The 20,422-nt window shown below is 44.2% G+C and overlaps 2 protein-coding genes across 2 annotated transcripts; one reads left to right on the top strand and one right to left on the bottom strand.

Moving 5' to 3' along the window:
• Window positions 1-238: 238 nt before the first annotated feature.
• Window positions 239-6,008, top strand: LOC306785207 (CCN family member 1-like). The gene is made up of 6 exons (XM_079279469.1): window positions 239-403; window positions 1,048-1,261; window positions 1,994-2,241; window positions 2,481-2,604; window positions 3,722-3,903; window positions 4,911-6,008. Exons 1-6 carry the CDS (start codon window positions 353-355, stop codon window positions 5,214-5,216), a joined length of 1,125 nt encoding a protein of 374 aa, XP_079135595.1. The 5' UTR covers window positions 239-352; the 3' UTR covers window positions 5,217-6,008.
• Window positions 6,009-6,154: 146 nt separating this feature from the next.
• On the bottom strand, window positions 6,155-10,809 carry LOC306785206 (ATP-dependent RNA helicase DDX39A). Its single transcript, XM_079279468.1, has 10 exons — window positions 10,697-10,809; window positions 9,600-9,807; window positions 9,288-9,415; window positions 8,772-9,048; window positions 8,269-8,387; window positions 7,426-7,557; window positions 7,100-7,209; window positions 6,763-6,907; window positions 6,529-6,676; window positions 6,155-6,427 (listed from the first exon to the last, which is right to left on the bottom strand). Exons 2-10 carry the CDS (start codon window positions 9,805-9,807, stop codon window positions 6,411-6,413), a joined length of 1,284 nt encoding a protein of 427 aa, XP_079135594.1. The 5' UTR covers window positions 10,697-10,809; the 3' UTR covers window positions 6,155-6,410.
• Window positions 10,810-20,422: the final 9,613 nt, after the last annotated feature.

Here is a 20,422-nt window from a genome sequence, read left to right as displayed (position 1 = left end):
ATAAAATAAATACAGAGCGGCCCTGCGAATTTTATGAATGGCTGCATTCATTCCAACACACGCCCACCAATCAGCGAGCTGTCCTCGCGGTGAAGCCACGCCCGTTTGGAATGTCGGGGCTGCTGCCTGCGCGCTGAATGGCTGGAAGCATGGAGAGGGGCGGGGTCTCTTTGAGGCTCACCAGCGGGTATAAATGAGCTTTTAGACACTCATCCCGGGAGAAAAACAAGGACTACGGTCCATAAAAGTGTGAACCTACTTAAGACTCGCAGCAGTCCTTCGGATTGTAGTTTGAAGATATATATTTTTTAATCTTTATTTGTATTTTTCCTAAACGCGTCATCGGCTAATCATGGCATTTCTGATCTACCTGACTGTACTGACAACAGCAGTCGTCACACAGGTAAGACGCGCGTGCAGCTGTGAGTGATCTTACAGGAAGTGTTTTTAAAGGTTCGTTTAATGTGTAATCTGCTGTGGATAGTCCTATAAATGTGATTCAACTTTGATCTCCAGAGTTGTGAACAGCACAAACATCCCCTGGTGTAAACAAACGTGTCGGTAGAAAAGCTTTAACACGTGTTTCATCTTCAGCATCATACTAACTGTGATTATGTCTTTATGTCTGTCAGCCTGAACAGTGGCTGCAATGCAACGTTCTGCAGACATGAGTTTAGGTGGGGTTATCACTCTTATTACTGCTTATACAATAATACAGTTCCTGTGAGGTTCCTCGTCCTGGTGATCAGCATGCCTACTCATGTTTTTTGTTTTGTTTAAAGCTCAGTGACATGTTGATTCCCACAAACTGGAACAAGTTGGTTCTAGTGCTGAGCGATGACTCAAACCACAATTTTAAAAAATCAATCACAAACCCTGGGAAGCCCATGATACAGAAAATCAAACAAATTGCACGTGTGTAGCACGGTGGCCTCTCTTTGTCAAGAAAAGCTCTGTCCTGAAGTTGCATTGTAGATCTCTGATGTTGTTTGAACAATGCAATGGAGTTCCTTTTTGTGATCTCTCCTCTCTTTCTCCCCCCCCCAGGTGACTGCCAGCTGCCCGGCAGTGTGCGACTGCCCCACCTGGTCCCTGGTCTGCCCTCTGGGAGTCAGCGCCGTGCCGGACGGATGTGGGTGCTGCAAGGTGTGTGCTGCACAGCTTAACCAGGACTGCAGCCCCGTGAGGCCTTGCGACCACCACAAAGGGCTGGAGTGTAATTACGGCAATGATGTGACCGTGGCCTGGGGCATCTGTCGAGGTGAGAGAGGAGGGAAAAATGGATGTTGGGTGGGAATATCACTCAGAAAAGAATCTTGCATCTAAAGTGAATGTGGCGAATGTGCTCCGCTTTAAAGGCTGTGATGCCTGTGCAACAATGTACAAAAGATGTCAAGGAACTGAATTAATTGCCCCCCCCCCCCCGCCCCTTTCCATAAAGCCAAAGCCATCACAGCAACTGAAGCAACATGAAGCAACATGAAACCTTGCACTTCCGGGAACAAGACAGGGGGGGGGGGCGTATTTCAATGAGTTGTAGAGGTTTTATGGCAGCGACAGGGGGTTTCAAAGATAAAAATACACTCCATCTGCACCATGCCGGTGTTGCCCCACAAACTATGAATAGCTGGTTCTTTCACACTTTGGAAACAAGGAGTCTGACACTTCCTGTGTCCGTATTTACACTGGCCTTTGGATCTCAGTGGTCCTCTGTTGCTATGTGAAATCATTGTGTGTGTGTGTTCAGTCGGTCAAGTCAGGGGAAACATTTCTCATCAGCTGTTGAAATATGAGCACATGGGGAATTCTTCTTAACATAGTCCGGAAGTCATTGGGGACTTAAAATGATGTCCTGTAGAAACTGAGATGCATCTCTGGGATACCCAACCCATGGAGGAGTCCCCTGTTGCCCTTTGCGTGTGTGTGTGTGTGTGTGTGGTCATTCTGCAATTTGCAAGTCATTAAAGGTTTTAGTACAAATGTGTCTTTCCAGCAAAATCAGAGGGACGCACATGCGAGTACACCGGCAGGATCTACCAGAACGGCGAGAGCTTCCGTGCCGGCTGCAAACACCAGTGCACCTGCATCGACGGCGCCGTCGGCTGCTCTCCCCTCTGCACCAACAAGCTGCCCCCGGCCTCTCCAGCCTGCCTCTACCCACGGCTGGTCAGGATCCCCGGGCAGTGCTGCTTCCACGTGGACTGCCACAAGGGCACGTGGCGGCTCCCACCTAAGCATCAGGTTTGCTTTTTCTTGATCTTGGATCTTGAACTACATAATATTTGGAATTTAAGCAATAAACCTGCAGATTCCTGCAGGTAGAGAGGAGTAAAGTGTCTCTCCTTCGATTGCCCTGAATAAATCCCTTGATAATCAGGGCGCCATGGTGATAACGCTGTAAAAAAACCAACGCATAACCGATGTACGGACTCCCCAGCGCTGTCTCATCTTATCTTATCTTATCTTATCTCTCGCCACAGGCGCCTCCACCACAGCTGCACCTGCCCAGACGTCAGCACCAGCCTGAAAATGAGCTGGCCAACGAGCTCGCAGAGGTCAAGTCCAGCGGCTGGGAGAGTGAACGTGGCTTCAAACACCTGCCTGGTGAGAGAAATGGAGACTGAGAGTGGAATATTAATTAAGTGTTTATCTTCACTGCTTCACTCACATTTTTGTCTCGTTCGTTTAAAGTTTCATTCAAAGTTTCAAATTGGGTGCTGAATATCACGGAAATTGCAATTTAACAAAACAATATTGATATTCTTAAAATAATGACGCTAACATTCAGTGGTTCCCAAACATTTTGGCTTGTGTTAAAACAATCTTCTGTCCACCCCTTTGTCATAGGCTGCATGTCTAACTGAAGAGTAATTAAACTATTCAACCGTTCACAGGAAGAAAAAGAAGAGTCTGTGTCCATGCTCGCGCTCTGCTCTGCTGTACTCGGGCACTGTGGTGCTTTGATGCTAAAGGCTAATGGAGCGCTGCAGGGATGACGTGTCTTTGTAGGCCAAACCTGAAAGTTAGTGTCACACTGGTTCCCTCGACCAACTAATCATCACAAAAAAACCCACTTTTTTTTTTTTTTTTTCTGAACCGGGCATGTAATCGTCAGAAGTAAAAAAAAGATACCGTTGGGCTACAAGCAAACTACACGCCGGTTGCATGAGCACCAGTATACACAACAAAGCCGCGAAGGTGGACTCGTTAGCCTGAGGACGTTCTGTATTTACGTATTTTATACCGTCGAACAAAACGTTCTCTTGAGCGTGTGTTAAACAGAGAGCTTATTTCAGGCATCGAACTAAAGCCCCATTCAAAACCTCACTGGAAGTGCAAAATTGCTGACTCATTTTCAGGGGTTTAGAACTCATTCCTGCAGCACGCTATGACATAAACTAAAGAGTTGGACGAATGTAAAATCAAAGGGATCACTAAGTCACCAGTAGCCAATCGGATACCAAAGTTCATAGCACATCCATTCAATACTACACTACACCAGTGTAGTGGACCAACATTGCCATCCATTGAGCCACGATGCTAACGTGGCTAAAAAGAGACAAATCTGAAAGAATAAGTCATGTTTTGTGCGGCAGAAAAGGTGTTTTTTGCTGCTTAACCTCGGATCCCTCCGATTCATCTTGTGACCCCCCCCTCGAGGTTGAGAACCACTGGCCTCATTGATGATTTTTCTTTTCCACCCTCCTTTGCGTCTCCTCAGTGTGGAACCATCTGAAGGAGATGAAGTGTCCGGTCCAGACCACCGACTGGTCCCAGTGCTCCAGCAGCTGTGGGATGGGCGTTTCCTCTCGCATCACCAACAAGAACCCTCAGTGCAAGCTGGCGAGGGAGACGAGGATCTGCACCGTGCGGCCGTGCCGCGGCCTAACGGCGCCCGCCAAGGTGAGGCAGGCTGAACTCGACTTGAACCAAAGCGGAGACAGACGGAGAGCATAGGTCGAGCATTCACTCATTGCTGCCAAGATAATATCTTATCACGACAACTTATCTCTCGCACAGTGAAACCTAAACGCCTTGTGATAACACGCATCCATGGGGAATTATTTCTCCTCTTATCGACACGTCGGACTACGCAGGGGGCAAAAAAATGATACCCGCTCATTATCGCTCTGCTCCCTGGTTTCCATCTTCTAAAGAGCAGCGGCTGAAAACGTCACAAACTGTGACGCAAAGAATGAGAAAGTTTGACCTTCTGGCGTTAAGTAAATCTCCTCTTAGTGCCAAAGCCATGTTTATCCCGAGTTTAAGAAGGGAGATTACTTTAGTGGTACTTTCGGGGAAGCTCTGCATGCAGTGGGAACCGGGCAGTGCTGATTTACTCAGCGGCGTTTTGGTGGCAAGCAGGCGCCTTTTTAAATATAGCCCCCCCCACCCCTGCCATTCCTGCCAAGCAACTGTCCATAGCTGGGCCCCGTCTGTGTACTCTGAGTCCAGGGACGTGGTGTGTCTATATTAATCCTCCATGTTGGACACTCACTAGGAGCTCTTTTCTCGGCTCTACTGAGCTCTGGTGCCAAGAGCGATCATAGGCGTCAGTATGTTTAGCGGAAAAGGCCACTTGCACATTAAACAACTGGTTTAATCTGAAAATGAATCTCTTAAATCTAAAAATAATCCCTCTCGCAATCCCTGTTTTGGCATAACTAATTGAAGTCTGGCCCTCCTTAATGTGAAACTAATGAGTTTGAGTGCAAAGCTGCTTAAATCAGCTATTATGTAAAAGGACAGGGCAGGGCAGATAAAAGTCAGTTTATTAGATTTTGTTTTTGTGAAAATCTTCATATGACTTGTTTTGGTGGCTTTTGCTACTGAAGCCAGTAAGGATCAACACTTCTTCTTAGCATTCAGACTATGACGCGCATCTCTTTGCTTTTATCATCCCACCACAGAAATGGAAGAAGTGCTCCCCGACCCAGAAAGCCGCAGAGCCCGTCCGCCTGTCCTACGGAGACTGCGCGAGCGTCCGCCTCTACCGGCCCAACTACTGCGGCGTGTGCGCGGACGGACGGTGCTGCTCGCCACGCCGCACGCGCACCGCACCCGTGACCTTCGTCTGCCCGGACGGCGAGCGCTTCCGGAGGTCGGCCATGTTCATCCAGTCGTGTAAATGCAGCGACGACTGCGGCCACCTCAACGAAGTGGCCCTCCCCCCACAGCAGTGGATGTACGGAGACACGCACCAGTTCACAGACTAGTACTGAGGACTTTTTGTGTTATTTTAATGTGATGTCAACTTTCTTGATGAATGAAGACACTTTAAGACCAGGGGACATTTTTCGCATCTGGCTCCCAATGAGTGAAGAGCACAGGACTCCTAAGTTTTATTCTCAATCATAACGGCAACCTCTTAATTGTGATATTGTGTGACCGGAGTGGATTGTACACTTTCCTGTTAAAACAGACATGGGCCCTAAATTAGAGCCATGAGGCTTTTTTTGAGACTCTCAGATCAGCCTGAGGAGAAACACTACAAGAGCAACAAAGCACTTTGTTCAGCACTGAAACTTAAGGACGGTAACTATGACGGCAGTGCACAATCACTTCACCTGCAACAATAGCCTCTCACACACTGATGGTGAATGACTCCATATCCCACAATGCACTGACTACTCGACAAGCAAAATCATATTTTGTGGCTTTATGTGGAAAGAAAATGTGGACTCCTTAAAAAGCTGACACGCTGCCATTGATACGAACGCAGCAATGGACAACATGTTCCGCTGTTACTCAAACTGTTATTGAGGAACACGATCATGAAGTGTTCAGCAAGGACTGGACCAACGCCAATTGATTTCTTGATTGTGCATTAAATGCAGCTCAGAGGAATGTCTTACACTAACCTGTACTAGAGAATTGATTTTAGATCACAGTATTTTCTGTAAATTTATTTTGATCCAAGTTTGTATTTGTCACAATCATACACTTGGATTAAGACGCTGCAGTGTCGGTTTCCCATGTTTTTGTTGGTCCATCCATGTTTCCTGCTAGGTTTTTTTTACTTTAACTGAACTTGTACAAAATAGTTAAAACTGACTCTGGTGAGAATAGTGAACTACAACGTTTGTATTTTAGAGAATACTGTATGTGTAACGTCTGAAATCACATCAATGTTCAAAAAAAGATCACCATTAAATAAGGTATAAAAAATTTAATTCTGCAACCAAAACAATATATCAATGTTTAAACGAGGAAACCGATACAAGCACCCTGCAAAGACATGATAAAAATAAAAGAAATTAAAAGGCTTTTTGTTTTTTATCTTTATGAACGTGCCAACATGAGAGAGGGGGGGGGGCTTTAAAATAAATGTTGAGGGGGTTTCTTTCCTCCACCAAAATACAGCAACACCAAGGGTCACGCACGATCTTCACAGCAAAGTTGCTTCAGACTCATCTGGACTGTTCAACTGCAAAGAGAAAAAGGAAGGTTATGTGATGCACTTTCACACACAGTTTTAGCCTCCAGCAGTGTGGTTAGTTACTGCTTGTGATCAACACCAGAACTTACTGTAGGAAGAGATATCAATCTCCTCTGGTAGCTCTGCTACGTTGACCTCAAAGCGGTCTTGGACGTCGTTCAGGGTCTTGGCGTCGGTCTCGTCGGACACGAAGGTGACGGCCAGGCCTTTGGTACCAAACCTGCCAGCACGGGCCACCTGAGGAACAGAAAGAAGATCGGGCTCAAAACGGGCTCTGCTGTGTGTGATTGTTAAAAACAAAAACATAAAATAGCTGGACTGACTCTGTGGAGGTATGTGTCAGAATCCTCTGGCATGTCGTAGTTGAAGACGATGTTGACACGCTCGATGTCCATGCCTCGGCCAAACAGGTTGGTCGCAACCAGGATTCGCCGCTGGAAGTCTTTGAACTGCTGGTACCGGGATAACCTGGGGGGGACGGGACGGATGAGCAACATCAGGAATGAATAAGACAATATTCCAAAGTGAGACTAAGCGCATACACATGGTTGTAAATTTCTCACCGGTTACTTGATGAAAAACAAATGACAGTGATGTGACGTGTTCAAATTCAAGACATTGAAATCAAGAAAGCTACTGTTGAATTAAAAGGGCACTTACCGCTCCTCCTGCGCCATGCCTCTGTGGATGGCGATGGCAGGGAAGTTCTGCTCCACCAGCAGCTGGGACAGAGCCACACAGCGATGCACCGACTTCACAAAGATCACCACCTAAGAAGGAACCAAAAGAAAAGTCTTGCATATTTTTGCTGGGAATGGCAAAGACATCAATGAGATGACCGAAATCAACATAAATATCCCTTTAGATGAGAAGAAGCACTTAACTTCAAAATTATGAGTAGGAGGACAAGGGTGCAAATGTAAATTTCAGATGATAAAGATATAAAATACCAAAACATCACTGATTCAGATAACTGCCGGCTATACCTGGTTGAACTCTAGGACATCGAGCAGGTCGAAAAGCTTCCGGTTCTTCTCGCTGTCCTTCAGCTTGCAGTAATACTGCTGTAAGCCGTGGAGTGTCAGCTTGGTCTCATCATCCACGAACACTTCCATGGGCTACACAGCAAGAGAGCGGAGCCAAACGTTAGTCGCACACGCACTTCATACAGTTTTCTGAACTTGCAACAAGTTCCAGCAGATGAACTGCGCATGGTGGCTCACTGAACCTGTTCTCCTGGACTGCAGCAGAGCCAGGAGGACAAACTGTCCTGACCGAGCCAAATCTGCCCATGGAGGATCACTCTGCCCCTCAGATATGGCCACTTATGACACCGACAGCCACAAGTGGGCAAAGCAAAGAGGGGCGTGGCAACAAACACTGAACTACCCGAACCATCTCATTCGTTGATTACACATAACGGGAATAACAGAACCTTAACTGGTTACTAAAAGCAATTTAATCTATTAATCATTTAACCGTTAAGTGTCTGTTAAAACATCAGTGAATACGTGTCGACACCCATTTTAACCGTTAACTCTCCAGGGAGACTTCATCGTCAGATACATTTCAGACTGCGCAGCGTTGCTGGAGTTTACTGGCACTTCAGTCGTGGCAAAGAGGGAAGGGTAATTGTTGCTCTTTTACTTTCCAGGGATGTATAACTTCTCTTACTCTACAGTAATTGATACATCAGTTTATCAACAAAGATAGCTTAAAATGGCATTTGAAAAGACAATCTCAGGCTTGCAGCACTGTTCATTGTTTTGCTAAAAAACTAAATACGGTAAATTTATTTGAAACATCAGTAAATCTCAAGGATAACTCACATCCTGCATGAACTTGCGACAGACAGGGCGGATGTCTTTGCTTAGCGTGGCACTGAACATCATAACCTGTTTCTCGTGGGGTGTCACCCTGAAGATCTCCTGGACGTCGTGCCTCATGTCTGTCGGAAAGAGAAAGGAATAATACTCTCAAAATTACATTAATTGCACTTTGAGCCTTCTTTGTAAAATACCAGAAATGTTCAAGTCTATTGTTCAAGTCTATTCAAGTCTAAATAAACCAAATTACTTCATTCCCTATTAGGTCAGAGTGAAATGATATCCCCCCCCACAACCCATTTTAACATTAAATGCACACTGACAGCTAGTGAGAAAGACTAAAAAGATGTGAGCATATGAGATATTAGAGGACATTACACAACTATACGCAAGATATGAATTTAAAGAACAATACCCGAGTCAACTGGTAGCCGCCACCGTCTTACATACCGACCATAGTCCTCCACCAAAGCTACGTCTTTCTTTAACATCCACCTCTTACTCACCCAGCTGCTCCAGCATCCTATCGCACTCATCAAGCACAAAGTGTTTGATGTTCTTCACGTTGAGGGTCTTGTTGCGGATGAGGGCCAGGGTGCGTCCCGGAGTTCCTACGACAATGTGAGGGCAGTTCTTCTTCAGGACTTCCTCGTCCTTCTTGATGGCCAGGCCACCGAAGAACACTGACACCTTGACAGTGGGCATGTACTTGGAGAAGCGCTCGTACTCTTTGCTGATCTGGAAGGCCAACTCTCGCGTGTGGCACATTACGAGGACAGACACCTGGCATGCGGGGAAATGAGGACATTAGTCGTATTAACTGTTAAGTCCTTATGTAGTGCATGTTGTGCTTTTGTATAGCCATCTAGACAACAACAAACATCTGACTGGAAACAAAATGTAATCGAGAGGACGCACGGTTTACAAAACAGTGCTGAAAACACCACCTAGTACAAAACTATAGGAGAGGCATTATGACTCTTGAGCATAAGGCAAGCAAAAACCAATGATGAGCAACTCACCTGACCATCCACAGGCTCTATCTGTTGCAAGGTGGCCAGTACAAACACTGCCGTCTTTCCCATACCAGACTTGGCCTGACACAGGATGTCCATGCCCAGGATAGCTTGTGGAATACACTCATGTTGGACTGAAAATGAAACAAATGGCAATTAAAGATGAGATATATTTCCAAAAACACAGAAGATATTTAAAAAAAAAAAATGTAGTTTATGAAGAGGTCTCATTGTATTATACAGCTGTTGCTTTAAAATAAGGATTATTTACATCGGTTTTTTTTTTTTAACATTAAACGACCCAAAACTGCTGTTCACCTTCTGAGGGATGCTCAAAACCACAGTCGACAATGGCCCGCAGCAGCTCTGGTTTGAGGAGAAAGTCTCTGAAGCCCGAGCTGTGGATGGAAACATAGGAGCCCTTCACTTCCTTCTTGTTTGCTGTGGTCCCACTCTCAGGGACTCCCTGGGGCTCCTCTTCCTCCTCATAGTCCAAAAGGTCATTCTCAACGTCAGTTTCGGCCATCTGTAGGAACAACGCGTAAATCAGTGACTCACAGCTTTTCCAAAACAAAATGACTGTGGTAAAGTCCTCCTTAATATGCAAGCTTATTGGAGGAAAAAACCTGGGTGGTCCCTAACAATTCAAATTATACATTTATTAGTAATAAATATGATCATAAATATCTAGTAATGCTTCATTATAGTTATTACTCACGTCCGCAATTGTGTGGTAGCCTCCAATAAATACGTTTCTCGCGAAATTCCCGGTGTTAAATAGATTTAACACAGAAAAATGTTAATACTAACGTTAGCTCAATGCTAAAATGAACTGAAACCCAATATGCTATCTCGTAATTTTGCAAAGTTAGCAGGACGGTCGTTTGGCTAACGTTAGCAGGTCGTAACTCACATCAAACTGAAAGAATCAATTATTTGGGGAAAAAACAAATTAAAATGTAAACGTTGTGTCTCGTTAGCCATTACAATTACGCAGACTGAAAACAATGGCCGACCGATGCGATACTGGGCTCCTCGTCCTTCTTGTTCATTCAAACCAGTTAGTTAGCAAGCTAGCAGCTAACAATTGAACGCGAGTCACGAATTACTATCAACGAACATTAAAGCAACATTGCGCTCTACCGTGTCTTATTATCTAACATAGCATCATCAATAAGGTGTTAACAGCATTGTATAGTGGACGAATGGTCAGAAAAACAAGTATAGATAGCTAAAGCTAATTGACAAACTCAAAACAAAGCTAACGTTAATGTGGCTAGCGTGTGAGCTACCAAAGCAAAACTCTAAATCTAACTTTAGCCACTGTTACGACGTATTCAAAACATTTCTCAGTTAATAACAACTAAATACATACACATACTGTCAAGTTTGATGTGAAAAAACTGCAACGTCACCTTGCTGTGATATATCTTATGTCCTGCAGATGTGAAAGTGCGTAATACTACTGAGCTAGCAAGTCTTCACAGCACACATGTATGGTGCGTTCGGGTACACCTCGAAAAACCCCTGCGCTCTTGTCCCGGTCCGAACCACTGCCTATAAAAAGGAACGTCAGATGTTTTGCCTGATAACAACTACAGACTAACAACGAAATGAATTGCGCAACAAAATTATCAGGATGCTGTTGTTTTTATTTTATGTATCATGTGATGCGGCACAAAGCCTTGAGATATAACTGTGCCATTTAAACAAACATATACAAAATTATTCATATTGAATACACAAATGTATCATCAACTGATGGCAGGGCTTTTTGGGTCTCCGCGGCGTAAACTGAACCATGGTCATAAATATCAATGTACCGGTTATTCGACTGTCCAAATAGTACGGGTCCATTACTTTATAATGCGATTACGATATTTGCCATAACACCTGAATGCATCTGTCGCCACACAGCATCGCCTGTTCAGAAAGAACGTCGTGCACGTTTCCAAGGCTGTGATTCGTCAGAATCACGGAGGTATGGGACAAGGGTCAGAGCTGTAACATTTATTGAACTGTTTTTATGCCTTCATATTTCTGGAGATTATTTATGTCGTGTATAGTGACTGAACTATTCCTGCCCTTCTTATAATACAGTACAGCCAATCCTGGGAGTTTTGATCATTTTGTCTTTTGATATGATATATTTCGGATGAAAGTATTGTGATCATTTAAATTCTTAAATTGTCAATTTATAAGTATCTGAATGATATAAAGCATTTGTTCCTCGCAATGGTCCAAGAGCCTGGGGAGCTGCAGTATCCATTTAATCCACTTGATGGCAATAAAGCAAAATATATTTGACCAGTTGACAGATGGCATTAAATGTATTTCATAATATGTTCACTTTTGTTAGATGGGGCCTCAATACAAAGGCAGAGAACATCCCTCAAGACTTACCTGTGGTAAAAAGCATCGGTCTAGAGATCTGAAGTGGATGAAAAGATGCTTTCTGGAAACTCAGCCTTGAATGCATCCATACTTCTTCCTTCAGTATAAGACAGTGCCTTATTCAATTTAAGGTAGTACAACGCCTACTACTCAAAAGACTTGCAAAAATGTAACCCAATATAAGCCCAGAATGTTCAAGATGCCACCGTACCACAGCTAATGTAGGCCATATGTTTTGGTTGTGGCATTCCTGGAACAACTTTTCGAAGCATTTTCATGAATAATGATGTGCAGGAAAACAAAGTGTCCACCTCACACATTGCCATCTATGGGATTTCTTCACCAGACATAACGGTTTCTGTATTTCAGACAAATAGCTTGTGCTACATTGATGTCTCAAAGACTCATTCTTCTTCCGTGAAAATCAGATAAACCGCCCTCTTTTAAACAATGGATCAGAGAAATGCTATCTATGCTGCCGCTAGAAAAGTGAAGATATAGTAGGGCTAATTGTCCTTCAGCAATGTCTTGCTGAAGCTGTTTAGGGATTGTGGGTATTGGCAATGGTCAAACGTGTTCCTAAAGTAAAACTACAGTGTTGTAAAACTATTAATGCTGCAGAGTAAAAGTCCTGCATTCAAAATTGTACTTCAAGTGAAGAGCTGAAGAGAAGCATTATCACGAATGTCCCAGGACTTCCCAATTTTAGGTTTGGGACATCCCCAGCAAAATGTTCCCTTCAGGTTATGTATGACAGTTTAGTTATCATTAACGAATGTTCGTTTTTGTTGTTAAGAAGATTTCACTGATAATAGCACTGATAATATAGTTTTACTTTAGTAACATTTTCAATGTGTTTGTACAGTGTATAGCTACATTTTCTTGAGTAAAGGATTGGAGGCAGTAGACTTCCTCCACCACTGTGCTGTGATAGGCTAGCCTACCTGTTGACGCTCTTAGGTCAAGGTCAATTTAAACAGAACAGGTAGACTACTTCTAATTGTGGCTGTTGTTGAAATCTAGCAAAATAAAAAAAAAATTTCAAGACATAACACTGAAAATAGCAATTACATATACAGGCGCTTGTAGTTGTGACACGACAGTTAGTTTCTATGGTATAATCGTGTGCTGAGCCAGAGATATATTAAAACTGTTATATATATAACCGTTAATCTCACATAATTAATCGTTTATTTATACCATGCACAGATAATCCGACACCGCTGTATGACACCTGCAGGTCCCGCCTTCCTGCCAAATAAAGATCTGCACTGATTGGCTGTCTTTGTTGTCCTTCCAAAGGGATCTCCCCGTCCGAACAGGCCATTGGTTCGTGGCATGCCAATCATATCTCATTCTGTCACCTGATTGGTGCGCCCCCGCCTCGTGCTCAGCTGAAGGCACAGGATGCCACTCGGTGTGATTAACCCGTCATGACTGATGCTGCCGTTTACATGAAATCCCCGTCGAACCGCAGGCTACACCGCACGGCTGTCATGGTCATTTTTAAGAATCGCTCCAGAAATATTCTTCTCCTCTAATTCAACTCACACACGCGAGCCTCTCCGCGCGCCGAGGCTCGCGACCAGCTGTGCGACGCGGTGCTGCCTCCCGGTTGAGCGGCTGCAGGACGATGGCACTGCGTTGGACAATCTCTCTGTATTTGTCCTCGGTGGTCTCTTAAAGGTTTTAATTAGCTGATAACACACGTTTGACATTTACGACGGACTGATGTGGGAGCGACGACAAAACGCACCGCTGTGATAATGGAAAAGCAGCCCAGGTAGGCATTCACTGTTGTATTTGTTTATTTTAGGTGTTTATTTATTTTAAATGTAATATCAATGTTACAGCCTATTCACGGGCCAAGTGGCTCATTAATGTGTATCAAATCAACGTAAAAAATACACAGGCCCACACAGCAAAGCGGTATCGGTGCTGGTTGTTGAAGCCCCATCAACAGCAGCTTCATCCTTCTGCTCCATTTATCTCAGGGAAAAATTCCACTGTACGGCATGCCATCGGAGACGCGGCCAATTCATTAGCCTGTAAACCGTACTTATTGTCTATTTGGTGTCCTCGTGTCGAATGTGCACGTTACACAATCGTATTGTTGTTGGAATGCAAGGACACTTGGTGCCGCAAAGATTGATGTGTCATTTCGGCCACAGATGTGATGATCCAGCCGAGCCATGAGTCGACTGCAGAGCATGTAGGCCTGTCGTCCAGGCATCCTCGAGCAACAACAGGCGGGGATAATGAGCTGTCATGTCCAAATGAAACCCCAGTCACTGGGATTTAAAGGCTCTTTCACAATGAAACCCCGGGACAAATGGCTGTAGGAGTCACTGTCAGCTTTTTTTTCTTCTTCTTTTGTAAGAACAGTGGATGGGTGACAGAGGGTGCTACCGTGTTGTATCCACCTGTGTTTCAATCAACATGACACTGTCCTTGGGAAAAACACCATGCACAGACGCTGGGCCCCCACTTCCCCAATTAGTTTGTCGTCTTTGCTGAAAGTGATATTTCGGTTGTTTTGACCCTCGATCCAGCTGCTGTTACTTTATAAATCCCTTTTTAAATGTCTGGCTTGCAAGACCGAAAAACCTGCAGGTCTCTAAAGTGCTGAGAGAAACCACTGCGTTATGACTGTTTAGATCTGGGCCAGACACACATCATTGTTACCTCCCAAGTGGAATAAAAAGTAGGCATGACTGACGTAGTTTTGAGGTGTGATAATAAAAGATTCAGGATACTGCTGACTAAACAAAATGGAAGAGCTCCCTCAGACACTTATCTTTTCCTCTTTTTTTATTTTTTAGGATGGGTATACATCATATCCGTGTGTGTGAGATGCAGTGGGATGATTCTCAGGTTTAAAATCCACTCACCAAATGCTAAAAAGCACCTCACACGTTTCATCGTCAAGGAAACCGGTATCTGATTCTCACATCCTGGTGACCTTGTTTTCATGTGCCGCAGCCTCGAAACTTATTTAACTGATACCACGATCACACACACACACACACAAGATTGCATTCTATGTCTACGACAGGCGATCACACCACAGCTTATCCCAGCTAACCTTTTCCTGTGCACTCACTGCTGCTGCTGCCACATGAGTGAGAGGAGCGGTAAGCTAATAGGCTCTGGATAGCGTCGTCAGGATCAACAGTTTCTGAGTCGTTTGTACACTTGTGTGCGTGGATTTGAAGTTGTGTGTGTGTGTGTAGCCTCCAGCACCAACAGGAGGAGGAATATCATCTCTGTGCCGTACAGCTTGTCCGCTTGCTGCCGTCCAGGTTTACTATCATCTGCCACCGTGTTTGGTTGTTGAAGAGGGACGTACAGGAGCAACGTGTGCGGGTCGTAGCAAGGATGGACTCACTGATTTCCCTCACGCTCAAAACAAGATTTGCCTTTTGATAAGTTGTGCAAATAAGGGTGAGGCTATGTCTCTTTAACAAGCTTACAATGAGATCTAACTTTCACTCCCCTAGTGGCTTAACCCAGTGAGAAAAACCCTTTTTGATGAATAATCAAAAAGGAGCATTATGACTTTTTGATAAACTACCATTTGTAGCAGCAGTTGTGTAGACAGTCATTATCACTGTTGTTACATGTTTGTATGCATCTTTTTTGTTAAAAAATTCAGTCTCATGTTGTAACTCAGTAGGCTTCGTTTTGCTCCTGATAAGACCTCAGATGTTCCCTCTGTTCCAGTGCCTCTCACAAGAGATACGTTTCCTCAAAATATAAATGTAAACCTTCTTAGTTTATGAGGTTAATGGTGTTTTCTCTAGTGGCTGTTTGACTGTGGTAAAGTCTGGGAACAAGGTCACTTGGTTGAAGTTTAGGGGAGAAAATATATGTCTACAACTAACAATAATTTTCAGTATTGGGTTATAAAATGTCCCAGAGACCAAGTTGATGTTAAATGATGTCTTGTTATATATTCGCATCTGAGAAGCTGGAACCTGAGAAGTTTTGTCATTTTTACGTGCTTCTGCTCTAAAATACCATGCGCCTGATTTGGACAGTTGGGAAATTTTTTCCTATATTCACCGAATTCATGGCCTTCGCCAATTGATCCTTTACTACGGTAAGTCCCGCCCTGGAACGCAGTCTGGCCAATCATAGCATAGCATCGGCCAGCTCCAACCAGATTGTCTTCATGTTCAGGCTGGCTTTGTTGACTCTAGCTCTTCGTGGTTAAACGTTGTGTAGTAATGATACTCGTTACTCTGAGAGGTGGGGAGGAGATATGCATTTCTAAAGCATTATATTTCTATGTAAAAACCTGTTCGCAGAGCACGTTAGCACATCATTAACTCGCGTTAGCACTTCTGTGCTACGCTAGCTGCTGAAGGTTGACTGAATGTTCACACATGCTGCTTTTGCTTTTTAATGATTATTACAGTGAATAAAGAGGAACAGTGTTGTTCCTTAATTCCATTGTCTTCTGTTTCGATCACCAGGTGATGTTGTGGTTCACTTTTACTCTGTGATCTGTAGCTTTAGCTTCTATCTTTATCTTTCAAACCTGTTTGAGCTGCTGAATCAGTTTCACATCCGGCTATCTTCGTCAGGCTCATTTTGTCGACCTTTCTGTCTGCTTCTCTCTGAAGTCTCCTTCTCCTTTTTCTAAAAATTAGATCATGTTTAGTCATTGAGTGCAGTTAGTGACAGTGTGGGCTCCATGGTAACGTAGCTCTGACAGCATGACTGAGTGGCAGCGGGGGGCGGGACTTAACAAAGGGTCAATAAAATAACAGCACACCAGCCACACAAAAGGTGGTAAAGCTTTACTAAATGTTTTTTAGACAAAATGTTGTCGCTCTAAAGCCTTCAGTATCATCTGTCCTGGATCTGCTTGTCTAACTGGTTGGCTTGCTGGTTGACTGTTCTGGTGCTGGCCCGGCCTGTGTGCACTGCACTCCATTTCCTTTGCTGACACATGGAAACATGGAGCAGCTTGATGACCTGGCTGCTGTGGTTCAAGCTCACTACGACTGCAGCTCCTCCACAGCTCTGCTTTCTACCTCTTTTGTTCATGTAGGCTGCAGTTTTTGTAACTGGATCTGTGCAGCCCTGCAGATTTTTACAATGACTGAATCGTACTCTTGTTTTCAGACTGCTGCATGTTGGATTTATAACCTCAATCAAATTATGTTCAAATAATGAGGCAGGCATACAGCCATTTGTAAAAAATATCTAATCAGGATTGTTATGACTGATACAATTGTGATTTGTGACCTTTTTTGTTTGGTACAGCTCATCGCTAAAATCACACCATAACAATTTTCAATGAGAATAAGAATAATCATGTAAAAATTGTAATAAGAAATCATATCGCATTCGCCATATCAGTCATAATAATCGCAATTTGATATTTTTTTTTCAAAATCGTTCGACCCTAATTACACCACTGTCATTAGGTAAGCTGAGTGGCTATGAATAAACAGTGAGGTCAAATATTTCATAAGCATTTGGCATTACTAACATGCGCATGGCTATAGTCAGCAAAATATCTGTGATTCTGGAGGTAGTCGGGTGCAAACGTGCTGCTTCTCTGTACAAAAGGTCGGCGCATTTCATCAGCTCAGTCAAGATGTTGTTTAAAATGAACGCGAAGGAATGATTTACCGCAGGCTCAATCTGTGAGAGTATGATTAACACTGACGTGTTACTGAATGAGAGACTGAGGCATTTTGAAACCTCTGTAGATGATGCTCCGTTTGTACAATCGACCTGTAATGTGATGTGTCCTGTCAGCAAATGGAGTGTTTTTTTTTTTTATTTGATTCGTTTGTCTCATTTCCCCAGGAGGCGTGAGGTTGTTATGAAAACAAGCAAACCATTCAAATTAATCTCATTTTTGAGATGTAGTTTGTGAATTTCGCCGCCATTTCTAACGCAAACGGCAGATGTGTGCAATCAGAGCAGGTGATTACACAGCAGCTCAGCGACTGATCAGTGATCATGACGGCGCTGCTGGGAAAGTATGACATTAAAAGATAATATAATGCATGCAGCAGGAAGACTAATGTCAGTCATCCAGCATCACATTAAGCAGTGGCTATGTGCCTGTAGTAGCACCCAGTCTGTCGCTGTTTATCCTCCATGGCCACCTCATGTAATCCAGTGCGTGATTAGTGGATGCTGCAGTCTGTGTTATCTTGCACTTTCTTGTAATAAAATAATGCACTGACCATTCAGTGGTAGAACAGAGCAAAATCGTCTCCTGTACTTGAAGGTAATTGATGGGTTGTGGGGGATGGCTATTTCTAGACAATTTCCTCTCACAGTGGCACTCAGGGGAGCCGGATGATCTGGAGAGGGATACTAACCAAATCCGGAGGAGGAAAGCATTAGTCATATAAAGTGAACGTGGTCAGTAGTTTTAGGGGACCAAGTCTGGGCAGCATTCATCGTCAGTGTCGCTTCGATTGCCCTGAATGCGTCGCCGCCTCATTCAGGCTCAATGTCACACTTATGAACAAATCCAGGAAAACATTTGTTGGAGAGCACACAGGTTAGAGAGTTACCGATTACATGAGTGGGTACACGGGGGCTGTTTGGAGAACAGGCCGTCGTTACTCGAATGATGCTGCTGGAAAGCTGATGGGTTAATGGGTAGACATTTCCAGTACACAGAGACATGAACATAAACCACACCAGCTATCAGCGCAGTCAGATTAGGCAGCAGTGGTGGTGGACCAAGTACTCTGATAACTTTTTTTTTTTTGCAAAAGGGAAAATATGGACGGAGCTGCTGTTGGGGGTGTTGTGAAGAGATCATGGGGGGCACCTTTTTTTTTTTTAACCCTTATTATTTGAATTGCCCAAGGCCGGCTCAACGTCGCCAAGTCCAGATGGAGATCGTGAAAAGCGTATTCGCAAGTATTTTGTAAATCAGACAGATCACGCTCGAGGGTTTTGAATGCAAAGCACGGATACAACGTTCGAAACATGGAGGGGATGACACGGGTTCTTGTTGGGGGGGGGGGGTCACAAGAGGAAACAATGCCACTGTCTGTTCCTTTAGACAGTGCGAGCTCGGAGAGGATGCGTTCAGGCATAGAATGTACACAATACAATAATTGTGCATGGTGATATCAGTTAAGGAGGGACTAAACATGAACACTCTAAATTGCAGGACTCATACACACCCATGCAGGGCAACACACACACACACATACTGAGGTGGAACTTAAGCAATATAAACCCGGCCACACCAAGCATGGAGACGTGTCAGTGCCCATGCTAAACAGTAACCTTTGATGTAGCACACACACACACACACACACACTCACACAAAAAAACATGCTTTAGAAACACCAATTTAAATGGATTGCAGTGAAAGACTCCACGACCCTCCTTTATGTCACAGTCCTCTGCAGGTTCTCCCAAGTGCACAACGACATTAGAGGGAGCCTGCTGTCATACAGAGAGCAACAGCTAAACTCAGAAAATCTGTGTGTGTGTGTGTGTGTGTGTGTGTGTGTGCGTGTGTGTGCGTGTGTGTGTGTGAGGAAAAACTCCCACTTCAGTACCACTCTGCTGTAGTCATGCATGACGCACACCTTTATACAGTGAGGTCTGACCACAATGACACAGCTGCAAAGCACTCTGTGGCGCAAAAGCCTTTCTTTTGTACTGTCATGACTAACGCGCTGGTCTTTAATCTAACAACGTCCTTTTTTCTCAGCTTTCGCTTGTTTTGCACCAAACGTGTCGTGGATTTCAATCAATTTAAAATACCATTTGCAGCGTTCCTTTTTTTTTTTTTTTTTTGCTATTTTGCAATGCATTGTGGTAGTGTTAAAACGCTGCAAAGCCGTCGGCAAGCGCCTGGTGGAGAATTGCTGTGACAGTCAGTGTTCTCTGCAGGTCGCTAGCCTGGAAATTGACTCACAGCTATGGCCAAGTAGTACCACCGTCAACCAGCGCCGTAAACAAAGGCACCACCGGTTTGAAGGAGGCTAATATGATCTAGGTTTTAAAGTTAAGCTGTGAGGTAAAGTGAGAATGGTTTGTTGACATTGGGCTACACGGCTTGGCAGTAACAGCTGGTTTGATTTGATTTCATCTGGGCTGCATTGATGGAGTCAAGTGCTATGATCAGCGAGATTGATCACCATCGTCATCCATTACAGTATCAGCCGTCTGACCGTTGATTGATACAAAAGTGTAAGCTCTCACAAGCAATCTAGAGATGGGCAGGGTTCACATTATCACCACAAAGGATGTCATTTCAGATTTGCCTCTTGACCGAGGCCTTTTGCAAATGTGATTGGTCTCATTGACTTGTTAATGGCTCTTTTGACTGGGCCGGTGTCTGTGCATGAATGTGGCCCTTGTCTCGTCCCTGTTCAGACTGTTATTATGCTCCTCTCCTCTCCTGCAGGCTATTTGTCTGCTCTCCTTGCCTGCATCTGTATCTTTCTCTCGACCTTCATGGTTGATCACACGGCCAAAATCAATTCCCCGTTGCATTGATTTTTCTAATTCAATATGGCATTTGTCGATCAATGAGCTGTGTTGTTGTTGCTGCATGTGCCAGCTGTGACCACACTGCTGTTTGTGTATTTTTGTCATTATCTCCGCCAGGAGAATCATGCGATCGCTCACATGCGTACATCCTCGAGTGAGTGTGCAGCTCTGCGTCTGTTCACGGCTAATAGACAATTGTTGGTTGTATTCATTCAACCACGCACTACAGCAGTGGTTGTTTGCAGACCCAC

This window comes from Melanostigma gelatinosum, assembly GCF_949748355.1.
Source record: "Melanostigma gelatinosum genome assembly, chromosome: 11".
Taxonomy (NCBI): Eukaryota; Metazoa; Chordata; class Actinopteri; order Perciformes; family Zoarcidae; genus Melanostigma; species Melanostigma gelatinosum.
Note: the sequence above shows the minus strand (reverse complement) of the source record. Positions and strands in the feature narration are given on the sequence as shown.

Excerpts from the sequence above, each read along its gene's own strand:
- LOC306785207 (XM_079279469.1), top strand. The coding sequence starts at position 353 with ATGGCATTTCTGATCTACCTGACTGTACTGACAACAGCAGTCGTCACA. Across the intron at positions 1,262-1,993 it reads GGCCTGGGGCATCTGTCGAG|CAAAATCAGAGGGACGCACA; the intron begins GTGAGAGAGGAG and ends GTGTCTTTCCAG. Across the intron at positions 2,605-3,721 it reads TGGCTTCAAACACCTGCCTG|TGTGGAACCATCTGAAGGAG; the intron begins GTGAGAGAAATG and ends GCGTCTCCTCAG.
- LOC306785206 (XM_079279468.1), bottom strand. The coding sequence starts at position 9,807 with ATGGCCGAAACTGACGTTGAGAATGACCTTTTGGACTATGAGGAGGAA. Across the intron at positions 6,908-7,099 it reads GGCATGGCGCAGGAGGAGCG|GTTATCCCGGTACCAGCAGT; the intron begins GTAAGTGCCCTT and ends CGTCCCCCCCAG. Across the intron at positions 6,677-6,762 it reads CTGACACATACCTCCACAGA|GTGGCCCGTGCTGGCAGGTT; the intron begins GTCAGTCCAGCT and ends TCTGTTCCTCAG.